This window comes from Chionomys nivalis, chromosome X (assembly GCF_950005125.1).
Source record: "Chionomys nivalis chromosome X, mChiNiv1.1, whole genome shotgun sequence".
NCBI lineage: Eukaryota > Metazoa > Chordata > Mammalia > Rodentia > Cricetidae > Chionomys > Chionomys nivalis.
In genome coordinates, this window is record NC_080112.1 from 123,620,784 (window position 1) to 123,645,026 (window position 24,243).

The following is a 24,243-nucleotide window of genomic DNA, read 5'->3' on the forward strand; positions in this document are numbered from 1 at the left end:
AATCACGGGCTTGAATTTTTTCTTTGAAAAATTTCAAAGAGTAACAGTAAAAAAAAAAAAATCTATTTGTCGTCCACAGGCAAAGCAAGCTGACCTCACCAATATCCCAAATCTACTTCTGCGCCACCTCCTCCCACGCCACATATCGTTTTTTACCCCTGCTTTAACCAAATACCTTCAATCATTTTAATAAAATTTTTAACTGGGTTAACAAACTCCTTGTGAATGAATCATTTCCATTTAAAAATAGCCAGAATCAAACTAAACTCTTAAGATAAACACATTGGTGCCAAGTTATTATCAGCTTCAGAAGGCACTTCTGGTGATAAGCATTCAAAGAAGCCGGCTTTCAGCATCTGGCTATAGCTAACATAAAATGCCATTAAATAAAGAAAACTTCGTGTATTATCTGCAAAAAACAAATCCATGCAATCGAACAGCGACTTACTACATTGACTTTGTTATGAAACAATATAAAAGGTGTCTGTCTCTGCCCAGCAGCCGAATCTACTGCACTCCAGCTCCTTTATTTCTTTGTCCAGACACCCCGTTCAGCATCTACCCCGTTCAGCAATTAGGAAGCCAGGACAAAAAGAACACCAGCTGCTTGTACCCTTTCTATCCCGCTAAGGCTTTTGCTTGGAATCCTACCTAGAGACGTTAAATTTATCAAATAAAAATACAAGACTCCTAATTTAGTTTGACTTTTAGATAAGCGATCTAAGTTTAAGTATGCTTCATTCATTATTTTATCTGGTAACTTTCTCCACATTCTCTCTATGCTGTGAAAGAATTAAATAAAGTCAAACCCTCCCAAATCCCTTTTACTCACTTTACCAAAAGGCCTGGAGTTGCTCCCTCTTACGGGACCCATCGGCCCAGGATCAGTACACCAGTCACCCAGAAGGAATGCTAAGCTCCAGCTTACCTGTCCAGCTGCAAGGAACTGAAGGAAGTTGCCTGTGGGAGCAGGCAATTTGTTCACTACATAGCTCCTCCCATCACAAGCTTCACACCAATCACTTACTCTGTCAGCAACTCCACCTTCCAAGCCACGGAGGCAAAACTGTGCACTTACTTATTTGTAGATAAGTGACTATAATGCCTATTGGAGCTCCCTCTTCAGGTTAAAACGAGAAGGCACATGTAAGTGACAGACTTTATTTTGTGGAGCTGGGGATGGAATCTGGGCCTCCAGCAGAGCGCGCTACTTTTGAGCTATACTCCCAACCTGACTTCAAATTTATACAGCAGATTTTTCGAGCACACACAATACTGCATGAAAACGAGGCTTTTATATTTTTAAGGCTTTCTTTCTTATTTGTGGGCTCGGAAGAAGTTAAACAGAGAGGATGGCTTTTTCTTTCTTTTGTCTGTTGAATACTCAGATTCAAGCAGAAGTCATCTATTAATGTCCAGGAAAATGAGTGGTTAGTGTCACATAAAATTTATGCAATTGCATACTTCAAACACAAAACTGAAGTAGCTTTTTCAGTCAATGCTTGATTACTCTTATTAAAACAAAGGAAAAGTCAAGGCCATGCTAATTCTAATGGACAAACTAATATGTTCCAGACAATGGCTGTAAGAGGTTCACATTAGTTCACATTACTGAATATAAATATATATCACAGAAGTGGCAATCAATTTAGTAATCAATTGACAGTCGCAGTCACAAATTTATTTTTATTCATTAGTAATATAGACTCTTAGAGTAGAATTATAAAAAATAAGAATTAGTAAATTCTAAATGAAAGAAATTATACGATCTGGGGAACTTTATACATTAATGGACATATAACAGAAACATTAACTGACAAAACTGGAAAGACCCCTGGAAATCTTTTAGTCCAGCATTTGCCAGAATGTTTACTCCAGACTAGGCACAAGGTGCAATGAGTCCTGATGAAATAGTTGGAAGAAATGGCATCATGTATTCCTCTCTCAGAGAGTGAAAATATACAAGGGTCCCATATGACCTACAGTAAAGAAATCTGCTCACCCTTGTTCACTCAGTATTTTAGAACATTTTTAATTATTAAAATCTACCACATTACATCAAATGCGTGATGCCATCTCTCTATAGAGTGTCTCCTGAAAATCCCATCAAATTCATCTTTCTAATGTTACAGATAAAGAAACTGAAGCTCAAACTAGAACTCATGACACTTCATAGGGCAAGGTTGTTTTCTGGTTGCTGTTTTTGGTTTTGTTTTCATTTTCATTTCTCTCCTAAATTGAAAAAGAGCTTTTCCATTGCAATGTTTTTTTTCTTTTTTTGTTTGTTGATGTTGTTTGTTCTTTTGCCTAGACTCATCTCCTCAAAGCTAACAACATGGACAAGTTTTACTAGAATTGCTACAAAATAACATCCCAGTATCATCTTCCCAAGGCCTCTCAGAAGCTGTTTGCTTCATCAGGAATTTTGCCATGACTGCTGTGTCTTTCTTTTGTTTTAAGGCTTCCTCAGGCAACTTTTCAAATAAGAACTTCAAGTCACCTCTGTCTAACTGGCTTTCCTATGTTGGGACTTCTCTCCCCTGGAACCAAGCCAGTTACTCCAGGTTTTCCATGACTTAAGGGTCTCAAGTGAGTTTTAACTGTACTAAAACTCAGGAAGTAGGAAGGTATTTGGCAATTCTCTCCATTCCTATGGGGCTTAGTTATATGCTATGCTTAAACTTTGGGATTTCCATTTAGCAAAATTAAATTTCTTGCCTCTATGTAAAATAGACTTCATACAAGGATTTAATTTAGATAAATATCTTCCAAATATGGAAATAGAACATAAGATGAGAAAAATGCTAATTATTGTTCAGACTTAAACGGATTTGTTTTGCAAGACTTGGTGTATTGCTAATAAATTTCTAATTATGTCTCAAAATACAGGTACCTATCAATCCACACAAATGTTGTATAACGGGTACATACAATTACAGACTTAATATTACATTTTAAAATTAGGGGCATCAAGATAAAAATCAGTTGTTATTGCGCTAAAAATGAATATTTCTTTAGATAATGAATTTTAAGAGCATAGTATCAAAACATTTACAGGTTGTTGCTAAGTTTGTAAGTGTGAGATCATGTTACAAAACTCAAAAGGAGAGAAATACATTCACAATAAAATTATTATTCTCTACACACTCCTAGACCACCTCTAAAATGCTTGGCAGCAGGCACCAAGGCACATTTTGTTAGTCATTTCATATATATTTATGCATATCTATTCTAAGTCCATTATTTAATATTTATTTAAAACTGTAAGATCTAGAGTCAAGGCAGTTGAGAGTATCATACAAATTCCAAAATAACACTCCAAATCCTAACTGTGGTATATTTAAATAAAGTGGTATTTTCATCAAAATGTATCTGAAATTCATCTAAAAGTTACGTCAATTCCCTCTTTTGTTCTGTAGACATGAAAACAAGAAAATGATTTTGTTGCCTTAACATCCACCAACTTTCCTCAATTTCAACTGAATTCAGAGATCTGTGTCTCAGAGATATAAACTGAATTGACAAAAAGTTCTAAATGGTACTGCTGCCATAACTTTTTATAGTGCGTTTTAAAACGATCTTTTCCAACTCTGGTTCAGTAAGCACAGCACTCTTATTAACTCACCTGCTGTTTTTGGTGAGCTGTTAATATTTGACAATGATGAAACTGTTCCTAGTCAAAGACCTAAACAAGGCTATCTACAAACAATGTAACTACAATATGGGTTAGTTTATGTAAAATAAAGAGATTAAAGGAGGTTTTCTATTTTAAAATAAATCAACCCTTCAATCATAAATGTCTCATGCCTTTACAGAGAAAAAGTTGAAATACGATTGTTGCCAAAAGATGCCTATATCCAAATCCCAAACAAGGAAAAATCTTAAACAAAACAAAGAACAGAGAGAATTAATTAGCTATGTTTAAAATCCATCAACTTTACTCTTAAAGTCAATTTAAAGGTTTGGAAGAAGACTTACACCAAGACTGGTACCCTTGTAATGGGGTGGCACTTTTTACAATGTGAAAACTTGATATTCAGCACAGAGAGGTGTACCCATGCCACACAGGGCAGTCTAATCTGCGTACTCTATTAAATGGAGTCCTCCATTTGGTAAGGGAAAATAAAACAAAACAAATCTACCCCAGCTGCGTTGTGTCTTCCTTGTCAATCAGGATAAATTAGAAAATGAGTCTTCGAAAAAACTGAATGAGTTTGTTTATGCTTTCTATATAAGACAAATCAAATTCCATTCTACAAAGTATTTCATAAAGCCAATAACATAAAATAAGCTAGGAAGTGTAAAACATCCACATGCAGAATAAGCTAGGAAGTGTAAAACATCCACATGCAGGTCTTTCACATGGATTTTTCTACTAAAGGTAATTGGAGTTTTTTTTTTTTTTTTTTTTTTTTGGTTTTTTGAGACAGGGTTTCTCTGTAGCTTTGGTGCCCGTCCCGGAACTAGCTCTTGTAGACCAGGCTGGCCTCGAACTCCCAGAGATCCGCCTGCCTCTGCCTCCCAAGTGCTCGGATTAAAAGCGTGCGCCACCACCGCCCGGCTGGAGTATGTTTTATCTTATACCGTTTCATGTTTTGCAGTGAGTTTATTACACACCACATTCTATACAGAGAAGTGAGCACTGATGTATTAAGCAATTAACACAATATGTATGAATGCTGGAGGAAAGTTGTACATACAGTTTTATGTTAGGTTACTTGCCATGGGACTATTGTTAATACACATTTATATTTTCCACTAATCCCATCACAGCAAAAAGTCATTTTAAGGATTTATAGCATGATGTAAACTGGTTTAATTTTGGGAAGTTGAGTCAGTGTCTTACCATGTAGTCCAGTCTGGCTTCAAACTACACACACATACATACACACACATATATATGCATGTGCATATATGTGTGTCTGTATATGTGTATGTATGTATATGTACATATGCATATATGCACAACCTCTCAACCCTCCTGCATCAACTTTGGGGTATTTGGATTACAGATGTGTGCACCGCACCTAGTTGGTTTGCATTTTTCCAGTGTGTCCATCTGAATATAGATGGCTGCCTTCGTTGTGTATATATTATACACTGGTCAAAGTGTTCTAAAGGCATTACCTCATTGAATGTTTATAATGGAGAAAAGTGAAACACAAAATGAAAACAGTGCCTAAGCTGACAGAGATAAAAAAAGGAACAGAGTTTGGACTTTAACCTAGGTGCTTTATCCTAGCCATAGGTTACATCCTGAAGACCAAGATAACTTACTGCCTTGTAATACTTTGGGAGAGCTAAACTGAGGCTAGTTTAATAGATGATTTCTAATAGTTCTACTAGCTGAATCTCTACCTTCCCTCTAGCAAGGACTTAACATGAACCGATATTAGATATAGCCAGAAGCTATTTAATACACAAATATATGTGTTGAAGGAGCTGCGGGCTGCGTTCCTGCAGCACGGCTCCCGGCCGCCTGGCTAGCTTATGCCCCGAAATAACAACACACAAACTGTATTCATTTAAACACTGCCTGGCCCATTATATCTAGCCTCTTCTTGGCTAACTCTCATATCTTGCTTAACCCATATTTAGTAATCTGTGTAGCACCACGAGGTGGTGTCTTAACGGGAAAGATTCAGCATGTCTGACCTGTGTCCATCTTGGGCTGGAGCTTCATTGCATCTGCCCCGGAGAGGAGCAGCATGGCGTCTGGCTCACTTTCCTTCTTCCCAGCATTCTGTTCTGTCTACTCCACCTACCTAATTTTCTGACCTATCAGGCCAAGCAGTTTTCTTTATTGATTAACCAATGAAACAACAGATTGACAAATGACCTTCCCACATCATATATATAAGATATTTTTTAAAGTACATGAGTATTTTGAGTGAACAGAAAATACATAGAGAAGGTAACTGAATACTAAATATAGTCTTCCTCAGGTGGTTCAGTGGACAAAAGGTGCTTGTTGCCAAATCTGAAGATCTTAGTTTGATCTCTGGGACCCACAATGTAGAAGAGAACTGACTCATGCAAATTGTCTTATGACCCTCACATGCACACAATAGCACATATGTACATAAGGACATATACATAAATAAGTGTAATTAAAACTAGTTTTCGTATAGCATACTAAATATGGATATGCAAGTATTCCTGTAATTAGCTGACTTAGGAGTCTTTCTGTATATGCCCATAAGTGGTACAGTTGGGTAAGATGATAGCCTTATCTTTAGTTTTTTGAGGATTCTTTTTACCGAATTCAATAATGCCTGCCTAGTTCACATTGCCACCAGTAGTTTATGTAGTTTCTTGGTTTTTGTCATTATCACCAGAACTTGTTTTCTTGACAAAAACCATTGTGACTGAGATGAAATGAAATCTCAAAGAAATTTTAATTTGAGTATCAAATGGCAAAAGTTATTGAACAAGTTTTGAAATAATTATTATAGTTACATTTATTTATTTGAGAAGTGGATCATGATGGTGTGGGAAATCTTTCTGTATATGTGTTGCTTTTATTGGTTAGTAAATAAAGTTGCTTTGGCCTACGTCAGGTCAGAATAGAGTAAGGTGGGAATTCCAAGCAAATAGAGGAAGAAAGAAGGCGGAGTCAGGGAGATGCCATGTATCCACCAAAGGAGAAAGATACCTGGGAACCTTACCAGTAAACCACGATCCCCCTGGTAAAATATAAAATAATAGAAATTGGTTAATTTAAGATTTAAGAGCTAGCTAGAAATATGCTTAAGCTTAAGTCAAACAATATTACAGCTTATATAGTTTCTGTGAGATTATTTTTGGTTTGTGTGGCTGGGAAACGAACAAGCAGCCTCTGCCAACACCATGACAGGTGAGGAAGAGATCTAAAAGGAGAGGGTAGGGGAAAACAGGAGTGTAAAGGAGTAAGAGTGGCACAAAAGCAGATGGCAACAAAGGGACCAGCCATGACATGGAGAATAGGAGAGGACAGAGGGAGGAAACAAACAAGAAAGAGTATAAAGATGCATATTTATGAAAATAACACAAGGAAAACCATTTTTCTATAACCTCAATGCCAGGTAAGTAGATCAGGTGGATCTCCAGAGTTTGCTGACCAGGCAGTCTTTCAAAGCATGTACCCCATGTTCATAAAAATAAAGATTCTGTCTCAAAATCAAGGGAGAGAATGGTAGAGAAAGACACAGGACATCAACTTCTAGCCTCCACATGTACATGCACGTCCAACACACACACACACACACACACACACACACACACACACGTTTAAAAGGAAGGGGACACAAAAACCTGCAGCAACTAGTCAGTCACTGAAACAAAAAAGAAAGTCTTCCATCTGTCCTAAAGTGGAATGATTAGTCCTCTTTCAACACCATTTCAGCTCTATGTCAGTTTGTAAGGGAGAAACAATGTTCAATTTTCAGGAGCTGGGTCATAGGAGCTTAAGCACAAGCCACAAGGCCCAGCAAAAGGAACAACCCAGCAAAACTCTGCTGAGAGAGAGAATCAGTGGGGAAAGATTGGCACTTTGTGACCATTCTTACCACCCTAAGGGAAGAACTTTAAAAACACATTGTTTTCATTCTGTGTAGGCTTACTCTGATCACAAGTGTTTGAGTGCTGAAGGTTCAACATTTTCACAAAGTAGAGAAAAACTCCAAAGGGGACAAAAGTTCAACCTCATTTTGAAAAGAACAGTACAGATTGTTCTTCTGAAGAATTCCATTCCTGTAAGAGCAGAGGCAAATGGCAACTCAAATAAAACACTCACAGTATCTCACAAAACTTTCCCCACCAAAAGCATAGTGCCGTGAACTTTGTGATTTTCAGATATAAACAAGGAGGTGGTTACATCATGTAAATACATCAGTAATGTACACATATCTACTCTTCAATTTATCATTTTGTTCTTTTCTACAACTTTTAAAACATATGGTGCTATAGACATTTGCTGATGTCAAGAATTTGGCTCGTATGATAAGTGATTGAGCAACTGAACACACTGAAATGCATACTTTCAGAGATAGCATAACAACAAAAACCCAAGTACAATGACATAGCCATTGTTATGAGAATCAACCATTTATAACTGATTATTTTGGTTTGAATCTGCAATATTCATGAAAGGGTCATGTGAATAATCTTACCACCAAGAAGGTAACTCTACTGGCAAATGACAAACTTTAGGCTATTAGGTCCAATTGTAATCACTTGGAATGTTTACTAGAAGTCAATTTTGAGACCTCAACCAATCAGTCAATCTCCCTTTCTCCTTCAAGCTTTCTCTCTGTCTCCTCTATCTATCTATCTATCTATCTATCTATCTATCTATCTATCTATCTATCTATTATTTATCTATCTATATTTTCTTTTTGACTTCCATAAGGTGGGCAGGCTTCCTTTGCCACAAGTTTCCTATCACAGGACTTAAAAGATTCAAGAACAGAGAGTAGACAAAAACCTCTGAAAGTCTCTGAAAATGTGAGACAAAATACATCTTTTCTTCTTTTAAGGTGTTTTTGTAGTAGCAACAGAAAACTAATGGACTATTCATACTGTCAATGTATTTTTCCCAAACTAAGAAGGAATAAATTTCAATATGAATGCAGATTTTACTGGAAAGAAGGCTAAACTGGAATCCAAGTGCACTAGATTAAAATTATTTTAAATCATATTAGTTTGCAAATAATTCCTAATTCCATATACTTTGTAGGTTTTTGAATAACCATAGAGACTAGGGAAAAATTAATATTTTTTAGAAATAATATCATATGAAAATGTATCTTATTACTTTTTTCAATAAAATTAAAATACTTGTTTATAATTAGCTATAAACAGCCTGATAATTTACAGGTACTTGTATCATTTTAGCTCTCTATTGTAAGTAGTGTTTTATATTCTATATAGCTCTTGATTATATAAGTAATATAAATTATCAAATGCCTAGACCAATTATTTTTACATAATGTTAAAAATGAGATCTTTCTTATGAGAACTGGATATTACTATTAAGCAATTGCTGCTACCACATCTTAGTGTATTTATAGTAGGTGGAAGAGAAGAACATAAAAAAGCAGAGACACATATTACTCTCATTTTTCTAATTCACTTCATATAACCTTTGCTCTCTCCTCTTCAACTGTCAAGAAACTAGCACTCAAGAGACTAATTCTTCTTTTATTATTACAAAGGCCTACATTATGGATTAGGAGTAACAAAGGCTAGAGCAATCCTCAGTGGCAGAGCACTTGTCAGCATGCCAAAAGCCCCAGGATCTAGTCCCAACATTCAGAACATATAAAAAACAAAACTTCTGAAAATTAACACAACAGAAAATTATGTTTGAATACTAATGCAATATATAAATCATTTTTATTATACACAAAAGAATAGAACATCACAATCTTTGATTAATACAGTTTTCCTAACATTATTGTGGCCAGTATTGTATTTTATTTAGAACATTTATTAAAAAGATACAAAATATGACAAGTCATTAGTAGTTTCTGATTAGTGAGAAGGATGAAGCAATAAACAGATTTTATAATAATAAAAATAGTAAATAAAAAGAACAGATGATTGGGAGGGACTAGCTGTGGTGGTGGGGCATGGAAAGGATTGGAGGGGAGGGAATGGGACATATTGATCAAAATATGTTATATATGTGTGCACGTGAAATTCTCAAATAAAAACCCTTAAACCTCCCTGCAAAAGAATATATTATAAAAGAAGACAGTAAGTGTGGCTAAAATACTAATGATTATATACAGCAAATGGATTTTCAATATTATAGAAAGTGGTTAAGTAAAAGTTGAATCTCATTTTAAATCTGGTTATTAAAAAGTCAGCTCATTTCCCATTTCTCCTATCAACAGGCCAACCTTTTGGAAGCTAAGATTGATTCCTATTGTAAAGAAGGCAAAAATTCTTAATTATTACATATTTATAGACATAGATGATATGTACATACATATCATATGAAAATACACACATACAAATGCACACCAATGTTGTCCTCCTACTTGCTGTTTATAAAAGTTTGTAGGTCCATAATACTGAAAACAGAGAATCAGAGATCCAGAAATTCACTAACCTCTCTAAACCATTATAACAGATACATGGCTAGGACAACTTAATTTCTTTTCAGTTTCACACATTTATCCAACAATATCCTTCTTGGCTAGTCACCTACACAAAACTCCATGAGAAGTTTCTATATGGCCCACCAAAATAAAGTTCTATGATCAAAGAATTTTAAGGAATGTTAGAATGTGAAGCAGTAAAACTACTGTCTTGATTGAAGAACTTCTCAGAAACTTCCCTCATATGATAAGCACTGTGGTGCTTTGTTTAGAAAAATGTAGCAGGCTTTCCAAGGGTATGAGTCCTGTGAATCAGACACCATGTTCTCCCACATTTGAACAAGAGGGGAGGAACAACAAAGGTTCTGCAGCATTGAAATATCATCTTGAGTTGTTATAGTTTATAGTTATAGTTTTCTCTAAAGTTTTTCAAATATTTGTGATCATCGGAAGCACCAGGAGGGTTTCTTGAAAAACACTAGGCCACAAATACCTCTTGATTGTCTTTTCCGGCAGGTATTGGATGAGGCAAGAGAACATACATTTACAGCAAGTGCCCAGATGAAGTTAGTCTGCTACCATACTTTTGTGACCCTGTACTCTCAGGGAATACTGTTCTATTCATCAAATAATAGATTTATCTATTTATCAAGAATTTTCCTGTTACTGATAATTCGATTCATAAAAGGCCACAATGAAGAGTTTCCTATTTTTATTCCACGAATCTGACATGGTGCTAGCAGTGACGCACAAGTAGCCAATGTAGATCACTAAATGAAAGATTGGGCTTCTCAAAGTTCCTAGAAAATTCAGTTTCTGATTACAAAAATAGGCCTATTAATTATAATGGAAAGTAAGTACATGAGAGCTCTGGTTCCATGGTGAACATATTTGCTCTACATCATTGCCAGAGTGCTTTTCTGAATGTTTGTTGAGGACCCAAATGGAAGAGAAAAAACTCCCCAGCTCTCCTTAAATTCATACCTTCAATAGCTTCAGAATGTCCCAGTCATTTGAAAACATTAGCCCTTCTCTTCATTCCTTAGAAACATATCTGGAAAATGTGACGTAAAGGCAAGAAAATGCTTTTACCTTAAAAGTAACAGCCCAATGCTGACTACAGTGTCTCAATATGGATAATCTAAAACTGAGGATCAGCAGATTCCTAACCCGCAAAGCAAGCACTGGATACAAAGTTCATCTGTAGCCCTGGAGACAGCAGAATCCTGAGAGCTCCCTTGTTGGTGTCTCCAGGCATTATGACAGAGAGCTAGAGGAAGACACCCAAAGTCCTGCTCTGGTCTCTGCATGTACATACATGGACATGTACGTGGACACACACACACACCATCCTCTTTCCCGCACAGTACTAGGTAAAGAGTCAAGAGCCTTAACCATGCTACCGATGAGCTACATCCTCTCATCCTCTTTAAAATAGTGAAGAAAGTATCAATTTTCGCTTATTTTTTCTTTTTCCATTTTGTATTATGATTAGTTGTAGCTGCACTTAGTTCATTTGTTCTTTACTTTTACTTTAGACTGAAAAGTCATTGTACTGAATGCACAAAATGATATGATTATCACTGGAAACTGATTTTAAATGGAGATCTCCAGTTCCCAATACGGGAGTGCTCAGAATACAATAACATATCTAAATAAAAACTACCTAGGGGTTTAATGAACTGCAAAAAAAGCAACTCTTCCTATGTTGACCAACTCTATTTCTATTTATACAAGTATATTGTTCTTGGAAATAACTTACAAGAAAGGTATTTTTTTTCCAATAAGGTCATTACATCCAAAGAGTAAGTCATTCACAGTAGGAATGACACGATATTCATTTAAAATTTGATAATTATATCAAAGTATTCCAAATGTAAAGTAAAGTTCATCACTGGGCCCCAAATGTAGTGCAGAGCTTTTGGGCAACCAAAAGAAAATATGAACATGCATCAAACGACATTGCTTTCTCCCTGATCAAAGAACAAATATGATACTAAGCACCTCTCATGTTAAAAAGACTGTGCCAAGATATGGATGAAGAAACAAAGAGGACCTAGTTTAGCTCCAAAGACCTCATGGAACTTACCCACGAAGGTCAGTCTCATCTATCCTGAAGTTGCACAGAGTAAGGAAAGACTGAAGGAATTCTGGGGCATGAAGCCTGTTGAGGGTGTGGGAAACCAGGAGAGGAAGCCAAGGTGACCAGGATACCCATGGTACTGAGAAGGAGGAAGAGCAAGTTTGATGGGGAGACTTAGGGTTTCCCTAAGGCATCACTCATCATGGTTTTGCCTTTGCTTTTTTGTGGAAAGCAGAGCAGTTTCAAATGGCAAAATGATATAAGGAATTCTCTCTCTGGGAGAAGGGTCTTTCTTTGTTCCCCTCCCCAAACACACTGTAGTATGCGATTTCCTCATTACATTTTCATTATAGTTTGGTTTCAAACATGGTAATAGCGGAGCTAAATTACTTCAAAATGAAAAGATTGCCTAAATAGATGTTTTCTACTATCCTTTTGTGGCCCCTCCTTGTTTCTTCCTTCCTTGCTTCCCTTCTTACCTTTTATAATCTGTGACTTATAGCAACGTCATTTTTCCCTTACCTGTTTCTCTAGTGGGAGAATAGGAAAATTGGGGGAAAAGAAGGAAAGTGGGCAGGAACTCATTATATAGCCTAAAATGTCCCCGAGTTTTTGATGCTTCAGTCTCCAACTCCCAAATTCAGGAATTACAGGCTCTGGCCAAAATGTCCCTCTTAGCTTTCCTGTTTTTGAAAGAAAGTAGAGTCAGCTGCTTAAACTGGCTCATATCTTGGATGCAGAGTATCTCACATGGCCTCAGAATATTTTATTTTGAATACCAGACATTGCTCTCTAGGAATGGACATAAAGATGGAGAAAGTAAAAAGAGATTTACTCACTTAAAAAAACTCAGCATAACTCATAAGCCTACCTAGATACTCTTCCTTAAAGTTGTATCTTCAGGTTACTCTCTTAATATCTTCCTAATTCATTTCAAAGGAGGTTCTTGTTACTAAATTGCAATTATTAAACACTTTTTGAAGTGTCAATGTATGGACCTCTTTATTGGAAATTTTTTTGCCTTCCTATGCTCAGACTCCAAGAATTACAAGCATCACGGAGTATTTTAGAGTAAGTTATCAGTTTAACTATATGTATGTGTTTATCAAAGTAGGCAATCATGTTTGTCAAAAAATCCTTTGAAGAATGACCTCATTATCATTAATAATGATTTCAATAGTACTTTGATTGGTAAGCTACCTGTGTGTGATCAAATGCAATTCCAAACATTTTATACAAATTTATGCTTAAAGTTTACGTGATTATCACACCAAACATACATACATATATGCATAGCACATATATACATATATATTCATTTATAAAAATATTCTAGACTTCTCAGAGCTATAAAATAAAGCCTAGAGTCCTAGCTCTGTACTGTTTCTGTGTGTGCTGATGACAAAACTCAGAGCCTTGTACTTGCTAAGCAAGGACTCTACCATAGAGTCACATCCTTCACCATAGTCACTGAATTTTAAGCCCACTCCTCTCCAGTTCAAGCTCTATGCTCAGGCCTGTCTAAACACCGAACTCCCCAGACACTCCAGTTTTCCCCTTCTGACTTTGCTTAGCTTATCCTTTCTGACTTGAATGTCTGCCTATACCTTCTTCAAAGAATACTTCAAACACACTTCTTCCATGACTGTGTCTTTAATCTCTTCAGCTGGACATAATCTCAGTCCTGTCCTTCCTGTTGACTCTTTTAACTGTGAGATAATACATGGCTTATGGCACATGCTAGAGCAGCCTTATACTAAGAGCTCCTGCAAGAGTCACACCTTCCATAATTTTGTGCTCTGTACAGTACTGAGCCCAATCACTGCCTAGTAAGTAAGATGTTTCAGTAAATGTTTGTTAAACAAATCATGTCTTTGGGAATTGAATCCATACAGAACTTTCAAAGGATACAACAGAACTTTCAGCATTAAATAACTCCTGACATTTATAAAAATTTTGGTAAAGGACCACAAATCGCCCTCCAAAGTATATGCCACCAAAGGCTGGTGTCTGAAGAGAAACACGGGTGGCAGGATTCTCATGATTTACTCAAGGCCACACAATGAGCCCTTCTCAGAGCTGTTAGTCTAAGGTAACATTTTCTCTATGTATTGCCACTTGCTGATATCATATCACATTCCAAATATTCTAATGGTTACATTTGTAATTCACCAAAGAAAGAAGCATTTAGCAACACGATTCTCAGGCATTCTTGAAAAACAAGACAGTATCTTTTCTTCAATGCTGTGCACTGGCAGAATGAAAATGTCCATAATTTTAATGTTTGTCAGTTATGTTTAAGATGAAATTTGCTTCCAGAACTTATTTTTTTTCTGTGCTGGGGATGAAAACTGGGGTCTTGCAAGTATGAAATATATTCCTAATCACTGAGCTGCAGACCCTGCCCTTTGAATTTAGTTCCATATAACTAACTTGCTTGAGTACTAAAAATAAAGGAAGCAAACTATGCTATTAGAGAGGCTAGAAGAAAATTGAAGTTCATGTAACTGATAAACATAAGCATTAATAAAAGAAAAACAATCTTGGGGGATTAGGTTATTTGTGAAATCCTTAAAACAAAACTGCAGTGCTCTTGAAGATGTCAAAAATCCTCAAATTGTTGTGTTACTATCTTTCACAAATAGGCCCATGAACAAATATTTGAAGACAATGTGACAATGTAGTCTTAAAACAATCTTATCTCTGGGTTAAACATTAGGGACAGTACAATGCTATCCACACAATGTATTTTGGGGTCTAAAACAAGCTAGATAAAGAATATGAAGGCACAGAGGAAGAAAGTTTTCTGAAGCCCCCCAAAAGAGAATAAATCTGTATCACTAGCACTTGAAATCATTAAAGAAGGAGGACTAGAAGCTGGAGGCCAGTCTGGGCTACACAGTCAAACTCCATCACAAAACAAAACAACAGAAAGCAAGGCCTGTGAAAACAGCTCACTGGCAGAACTGGTGGCTAGCAGGCAAGAGGCCTTGGATTCCATTCCCAGCAATGCAAAAAGGCAACAGCACAATCTGTTCATTTTGATGCAGAAAATATAGAGTATTGCTGCTATGTAGGTTGTCAGTGAATTGTGTCCAACATTCACGATATGGCTTGGTTTAGGGAATTTGTTGTATTTACCATGGGCTCTATACTTTCAAATTTAGGGAAAATTAACAGTTTGGAAACTATTCTCACTGTCTATTCTTTACCCAGAAGAAAGTGGATAGGACTCTAAAAGTTATTTTTTTATACCAACTTCTAGTGTGTCAAAATGAATTTCAACAAAAAAGTCCATTTATGATAAAAAACATCCAGCTGGAAGCATACATTTAATAAATGCCTCTGAAAAAGTCATAGCTGAAAAACTATTTCTAATGAATGATACTATATCCATATGTTCTTTAACTAAAATAACAGATTAGGCATGACAGTACATAATATTGCACAAATGTATCATAAACAAGATACAACCAAGTGGTGGTGGCGCATACCTTTAATCCCAGTACTTGGGAAGCAGAGGCAGGTAGATCTCCATAAGTTTGAGGCCAGTCTGGTCTACAAGAGCTAGTTCCAGGACAGTTGGGACTGTTATACAGTGAAACCCTGTCTTAAAAAAAACCAAAAAAAATTAAAAAGATATAAAAATGATTTAGTCTATCTCCAGTGACTATGTGGTTAAGCCCAGATACAGAAGGATCATTTAAAAAATAAAGCATGAACAAAATGGAATCATTTATTGGCTTAAAAAAATAACATCAAGACAAAAAGTATAAAAAGTGTGAAAGAATAACTTAGAATTTGTAATTACATCTGACAATAAACTTGACCTTGGCTAAGGTAACTGGCAATATAGGAATAAAAACACTGAAACATGCTGGAATGTGTTGAAGGAGCTGCAGGCTGTGTTCTGCCCAGCTCCCAGCTGCCTGGCTCCCAGCTGCCTGGCTAGCTTATGCCCTGAAATAACACACAAACTGTATTCATATAAACACTGCTTGGCCCATTTCTATTCATGTGTGTAGCACCACGAGATGCGCTTACCAGGAAGATTCTAACCTACGTCCATCCTGGGTCGGAGCTTCATCGCATCTGCCCTGGAGAAGAGCGGCATCGCGTCTGAGCTCACTTCCTCTTCCTCCCAGCATTCTGTTCTGTTTACTCCACCCACCTAAGGGCTGGCCTATCAAATGGGCCAAGGCAGTTTCTTTATTAACCAATGACCTTCTTCCTTCAGACATGATGAGCCACTCATTTACTCAAGCACTCAGGAGGTAGAGGTAGTGGTTTTCTGTGTGTTTCAGGCCAGGCTAGTCTACACTGTGAGTTCCAGGACAGCTGGAGATACATAGAACCTCTCTAAAAATTTTAAAAAATTATAAAAAATGGAAAACTAAATAATGCTAAAACTTTAAACAAGATTACATATCCAGGTTATACAATAATAATCACAAAAATAGATTTCAAAAACCCAAACACCAATTACGTAGTTAAATACACACAGGAAAATGAAAAGCTAATGATAGCAGATGGCTATAATTTCTCTCAATCACATAAGCCTGATGTGGGATGCCCTTCTGTGTGCTGTGAATATGTCTTATACCATTAGTTAATAAAGAAGCTGATTTGGCCAATAGCCAGGCAGAATAGAGCCAGGCTGGAAATAAAGCATCTATAAAAGGGACAAAGAAGAGAGAGTCTGGGAGACACAGCTCCCAGAGAAACAAGATGTGAGGTAACAACTCACGAGCCTCTTGGAAAAATATAGACTATTAGAAATGGGTATAGTTGTAAGAGCTAGTTAATAATAAGCCTGAGCTAATAGGCCAAACAGTTTGTAATTAATATTAAGCCTCAGAGTGGTTATTCAGTATCTGACAGGCAGGAGAGAAACATCTATTTACATAAGCCTGTAAGTTGAAGACCAAATTACACAGAATTTAGAGAAAAAAAAAGTCACTTTAAAGATGGTACAGGCAGAAAGTTTATTTCTTGGGGAGGGAATGAGCAGTAAAAAAAAATGATTCTCTGGGTACAAAATCATGTTCCTAAAAAAACTATCCCCAAGTTCCAAATATACTTAAGTACCTGCCAGACACAGTTCACAAAAATATGATTTGGAAAATGACAGTATTTACAATGAACCATTTGGACTTGAGTTTTGTGCATGATGATATATATGGGTCTATTTTCATTCAACATGTTGATATCCAGTTATGCCAGCACAATTTGTTAAATATGCTTTATTTTTTCCATTTGATATTTTTGCAATGAATTTATAGAGCTGTGTTAACAGAAACAAAATTATTTATTTATTTCTTTGGTTTTTTGAGACAGGGTTTCTCTGTGTAACAGTCCTAACTGTCCTGGAACTAGCTCTACTAGACCAGGCTGGCCTCAAACTCCCAAGTGCTGGGACTGAAGGCATGTGCCACTACCACTCAGCAACAAAATTATTTTTATATTGCCCTAACATGGAAGAGTTTCTTGATAACCAAGGGGCTGACGTATAATACATTTTTTTTTTTAATTTCAGATCTTCAAGTTTTTCCTATCACATGGGAATGATATAATCAAATTGCATTTGGCAAATACTTTCCTGTTAGAATTCTGAGTTACATATCACCAAATGCCCAACTGCAACTTTGCTGCAAGGAAGGAGAGCAATGACCTTGAGCTATGGTCCTATAAAACCTCACTTTAAGTAAAGTCAATTAGAGTTGAAGTTATTTTTTTAGAATAATCTATTTTAAGGTTGAACAGCTACTACAATATCCAGGTGATTGGTAACAGATATCACCAGCTAACCAGAGCACTTTACTAGTAAGTACATAACAAGATCAGACATCAGGGAGCATTATGAAAAATCAACCATCAATCTGGTTAGCTAACGGAACAATGCAGTGTTTGGGAAAAAGAAAGGTAAAGGGAACAGAGACAGCCCAGTTGTTCTGTTGTTTGGGACTTGAACAAAGCTATCATAACAATGTTAAATAACTTTGTAAGCCAACAGTATCTCCTTTCTGTTCTACATTTTGGAACAAACAGTCTAAATGATTAACAATAAACTAAGAGTATGAGTCAGGCATTAAGACTCATATCAGTAATCTCAGCACTTGGGAGGCTGAGTCAGAATTGTTTAGAATTAGAGAATAGTGTGGGCTACATCTAAGACCCCATCTCAACAATAACCCCAGAATGAGAACTAAAAATGAACCATAAACCTTAATTAAAAGGCCTTTTGACATTTTCTCCATATTTTCTTCTCATGTGATAATGATTCAAATTATTGGAATCATCAGGGTCTTCTGATAATTTTGCAGTGATCTTGAGAAATTAACTCTCTTTCTCACTAACTCCAGTTTCCTCATGTATAAATGGTAAAAAGAGGGTTGGGGAAAAATGGTAAAAAGATTTTAATTGAATAGTCTTTCAGCAGCCAAAATTCTCAATTTCCTAGTTTTCTTTGAAATACTATGGACATGAGAACTTCTTCAATTATCTGAACCACTGAGCTTTTGGGAGCCATTGGGGAAATTTAAAGTCTCTACTTTAGGTGCTTTGCTTAGTGCTAATTTTCTGATTTTGATAATTTTATTATGAGTAAGTTGTTGACAGTAGAGGAATCTGGGTGGAGTGTGCAGGGAGTGCTTCGATTATTTTTGTGATTTTTCTGTAAGTCTAAATTTATTTCAAAACAAAACATTGAAATAAACTGAGACTGTTTGGGTACTAATCATGAATCTACTTTTCATTCAAGAGATTTTTTTTAAAAAAATTTTCCCAAAAGACTATTATAAATGAAGGATTCTTCCTTTCTAATGACAATATCAAAGAAGATATTTTAAACTCAGGCATTATTTTCCGTGACTCTCTTTATAGTAGAGGCAAACCTCACAGCCGGAGTTCACAAGTGGTTCTGTGTCTTGTGTAAACCTTGAGCTTATGTTGCAAAGAGTCTGACTTTTGGAAAGTTGTGCCTACGCAAACATGGATGAGCACATATTCAGTCAAAATAGTCTTTTTGTGTTAGGTGCTGGAGACTGAACCCAGGGCCTTCACCGTGCTAGGTAAACAACCACTGTGCTAAGCCAAATACTTAAGTTTTAAGCTAGTAAAAGCTGCTGTGATTTGTGGCTCTAAATATAGAACATATGGATCATAGGGTTAATTATTACCTACAAGGATAGAGTTATATGTCTTAATGACAAGTTTCACTTGTTATATTATCACTGTGCTTGTAATCATACATGAAGTGTGAAGACATACTTTAGATGTCTTTTGTGTGAATTACTCTCCCAGTTCCCATCATTTACAAATGCATATGGATTAACATAATTATACTTTGAGTATGACTGCTCTTATGGCTTCACTAGTAAGTAGTTTTTACAAAACTACCAAAGTACCGACTATGACAGGTAGATATGGTTTCTGTCGATCTGCTATAATGAAATACTAAAAGTACTTATGTATTTCCTGCATAGCAGATAGATGATATCATACACTGCTTCAAGAATAGAGTGGAAGATTCAAGATATGCCTGATAATTTTGATGCAGAGTAAACTGGCTATGAAAATAACCACAGACGATCTTTTGTTAAATCTAAGAGGAATTCATTTAAAATATCAGTCTAAATCAATGACAGCATGTAATGCCAGGGAATCAGTATAAAATGGGTTAAACAATACCAAAGGGAGGTTTTGAAATGAATGTACCAAGAAGACAGGGCAACTGAGGAAAAAACAGTGGCATAGCAACATGACGCGAGACTCTTCTATGTAGCTGAGAATTGGTCTACAGGCTTCACAAGCTAGACTCCCATCTGAAAACGGCACAACCTTCATCATTAAACATGCAGCATTCGCGCAGTTATGAGCACAGCTCTTCAAGCACAATGCACGATCATCCATTCAGCTCACCCTTCCATTTTCATGACCTCTGCTCATTATGAGGTGAAAATAGGACACAGTATCTATTGTACCTATTATGTAGGCAAAGAATCATCATCTGGTTGAGTAGCTAGTGCTAATGGAACGGACACACACGCACAAACACACACACATACAGACACACATGCCCACGCTCATGCACACACGCATGACCTCAAAAAACAAAACCCATAGCCCACAAATCATCAAATGATTGCTTCATTTCTTTAACCACTGATGAAAAAAAATAAATTTTAATGGTGCTTCAATTATACAAATTCAAGAGGAGCAACGAATGTGTCAGCAATCATTAAGGTATGTTCTTTGTGTGTTGTGCATATGATAGGAGTACAATCAGCATAGGTCAATTACCCTCATCTTAGTATAACTTTCATGCATATCTTGCGTAAGTAGCAACATAAAAAAAACTACAAAGCTTTTGTACAACCATGGAACTCTGATGAATGTGCTATCTAAATGGCCAATTAAATATATAAAGCCTTTTAAACTAATTAAAAGGCTTTATATAGAGGTTTTCATGAAAAGAAATTAAAACTGTAAGAATTATGTAAATCATCTTTATCTTGTGTGACTGATCATCAAGATATTAACACAATGCCTGAACTATTTTAAGAGAAAAGGATCCAGGAGAGTATGCAGCATATGAAAATAATTAAGTGATGTATTTATATTCATTAGTCATTATTTAGTACTTGAATTAATCATTTTCCAAGCTTTAATGTCCAGTATGTGTTTTTTAAGCAACCACCTTTCATATTATTTTTCTCAATGTGTTTACTTTATAGTAAGTATTCTTTTGCCCTTAATAGGAACACTGACATAAAGTATATCAAAGATTAAGGAGATCACACATATCCCTCGTTCCCTGATGCCTAGAAAGAACCTACAGGCTGTAATGAATTCCCTATCACAGAGTGAAGAACAGAACAGTGATGTCTAAATTCTAGAAATAAAATCAGCCTCATAGCGATGGATTTGGGCCCACGAGTTTGCATCATTAAATAATAAAGTCTACCTAAATGGAACCCTTTTAATAGCCCCTAAAACAAACGATTCACTAATTGCAAGAAAATAACCATACACTTGATTCACTTTGTAGTTTTTGTTTCTTGTTTGTGTTGTCTCTTTGGACTCTCCAGAGACATTGTGAAAGTTAGGTAGTGAAGGCATTTTGTATTTATTAAAGAAAAAGTTACCCAAGGTTTGAGGGAAAAGGGAGCCCAAGGATGAAATTAGTGAGGCTCTGGCTCTATTCTAGATCTCCAGAAACAAGCTCACAAGAAGCCTACTGCAATGCCTGGACTTGCATGTGCTCTGGTGAATGAAAGACGTCACTACTTAGCTCAGTGCTCTTTTTGGCCTCAAGGAACAAACGAGTACTGCAGCAATAGACCGAAAGAAATAGACTGTAGGCAGAGCATGAATGAAGAAAGAAGGAAGAAACAAACCCTTCTTTTGAGACAGTGTCTCACTATGTTGTCCTAGCTGTCCTAGAACTTGAAATGGAGACCAGGCTAGCCTTGACCTCAACAAAAATCTACCTGCCAGTACCTAGTGAGTTCTGGGATAAAAGCTGTGTGTCACTATGCTCAGCCAAACAAACAAACACCCAAAACGATTTTAGTTATTAGATCTGCTTCAAATAAAAGCAGTTCAGAGTTTTTCAGTGTTAGTAATAGTCCCCTTTTCTGTAATAAGATTCTACTATTGAACTGGAATGGTTCACAATAAAAACTATCAACATAGAAATAAGTAAAACCACATAGGTTTGTTGAGGATCCCTAATCTAAAAAACCAAAAAGCTTTAAAATCCAATAGTTCTGAGCACCAATGTGATACCATAATTGGAAAATTCCATATTCCATACATGGCTTAGTATTGCATACAAACAACAGATGAACTAAAATACTGTATTAAATGTCATAAGGCATTTATATATATGCCTTATGACATTTAATATACAATATAAATAAATTTCATGTTTAAAGTTGGATCATATCCTAGGGATATATCATTATGTACATAAAAATACCCCCAAATCTGAAAAACTCTGAAGTCCGAAGCACTTCTGGCTCCAGCGATAAGAGTATATAGTAAAGCATTTGAAAATGTGTTCTGAGTAAACTAGCAAACAAAGGAATGCACCTCTAATAGCCAATGCAGTCAGCAATAAAAATGTTAGCGAGGTTAATTTGATCATGATGATGGTCACATAATATCAAAAAAATTTTAAAAATTCTTGTTAAGCCTATTTCATCTAGCTGTAATTTTAAAAATCATTTCAAATACATGATGGCAAATCTATTAATTAAACCAATAATCCATTCATACATTTTGCATCTCTGCTTTAATTTGGATATTCTTATCCTTACTTTTTGATGAAAATTAAATTTATTTGTAAAACTCTATGTGGAAGGGAGCTTAAAAACCCTAATACTAAAGGATACTTCCATTTTATTCTTAGTGTTTTTTATTGACTTTATTTTTTAAAACCATCTTTTCTCATTTTACATACCTATCCCAGTTCCCACTCCCTTCCCTCCTCCTGGTCCTCCCACCTTCTCCCCAACCCAGCCCTAATCCACTCCTCAGAGGGGGTAAAGACTTTCCAAGGGGAGTTAAAATCTGACACATCACTTTGAGGCAGGATCTTATCCTTATTTTAAGGTAACTATGAAAACATGAAAATGAATACATTCCCATGTTACACAATCATTTATGTCCTACTGTATAAAACACCCCGCCTGCTCTCATAATTCTGCTTTCCTCAAGCTTTACAACTTTGGCAGCTAAGACTGCCCTGATTCTTACAGATCAGAAGCTGTTTAATCGTGTGTTCAAGAAGAAAATTTAGTGAAGTTAGTTTTATAACAATATGCCGAAAATTCCTGAACAATGAGGTTTTAAGTTATATGCTTAGTCTGACTTTATTTGTCCTCTGTGAGCTGACTGATCTCAAGCATTTATAAATTACTGATATGCATAATAAGCTATATATATACTAAAATTCATCAAAGAGTTTCTTTGATGCATGAGAATTTTGATCCACTGTATTAAAAATCCTAATTTCATGAGCTGCAGAGATGGCTCAGTGTTTAAAAGCACTTGTTGCTCTTGCAGAGGACCCAAGTTTGATTCCAAGAACCTACGTGGTTGTTCACAACTATCAGAAACTCCAGTTCTTGGGGATCTGGTGCCCTCTTCTGGACTCCATAAGTACCAATTACACACGTGTAAGCAAAATATTCACAGATAAAATAAAATGAATAATTCTAATAAAATTTTTAAAGTCTAAATTCTATGTAGAAATGAAAATCTCATGGGATAGTAAATTAGTCAGGTGTGGTGGTGCATGCCTGCAATCCCAGAACTCAGGAGGCAGAGGCAGGAGGGTTGCTACAAATTCAAGGCTAGCCTGATCTACATGGTAATTCACGAACCAGACAGAGACATATATGGAGAATCAGCCTAAACTTCAGCAAGGATATAATACCTCAGTCCTACAAAAATTCGTGAGTGTTTGTTTTATGAGTATATCTATCTTGATAAATAAACTACGGCAGAATGAGTCTCCAACTGGTTTAGTTCAACATATAGAAAGGCTACATCTTGTCTTAAATCAAGTAATATGTAATTTTATCCTCTTATTAATCTTACTTTTCTAGCACATTTTCCTTCTAAATGTCTAGAAATGGACACATTGAAGTACTTATGTGCATACACATGGCACTCACCTTCAGAGAATCAAAACAGGCCACCACACGGCCATTTTCGACATGGCAAACTCTTGGCGGATGGGCAAACCTGCACTCTGTATCAGCTCGAGAGCAAGTTCCTCTCTGAAATTCTCTACAAACTTCTAAAGTCAGCCACTTGGTATCTCGAACGAGAGCTACACTAACAGCTGTCATATTGAAAGCAAAATGGCAATCAAGCGCACCCTCCTTCAGACAATAACCTCTCAGTGGATGGTTCGAGGAGGCTAAATGAATCTGAAGCAAATGCGGAATGAGAGCAGGTTGCTTTGATGGAATGTGTTTGTTTAGCACTTAGCTTCTCAGTGAAGGCAAACCTAATCTGGCCAAACACAAAAAGCTACTTAAGTCAACTTTGCATCAGAAAAAC

General features: G+C 36.2%; 1 protein-coding gene across 2 annotated transcripts in view; it reads right to left on the bottom strand.

Moving 5' to 3' along the window:
- Nucleotides 1-24,029, bottom strand: part of Mbnl3 (muscleblind like splicing regulator 3) — a 53,327-nt gene extending 29,298 nt beyond the window's left edge. For both annotated transcript variants that reach the window (XM_057759119.1, XM_057759120.1), the window contains exon 1: nt 23,853-24,029. In XM_057759119.1, coding sequence (XP_057615102.1) covers nt 23,853-24,029 — 177 coding nt within the window. The remainder of the gene's footprint in view (nt 1-23,852) is intronic.
- Between the last annotated feature and the right edge of the window lie 214 nt (nt 24,030-24,243).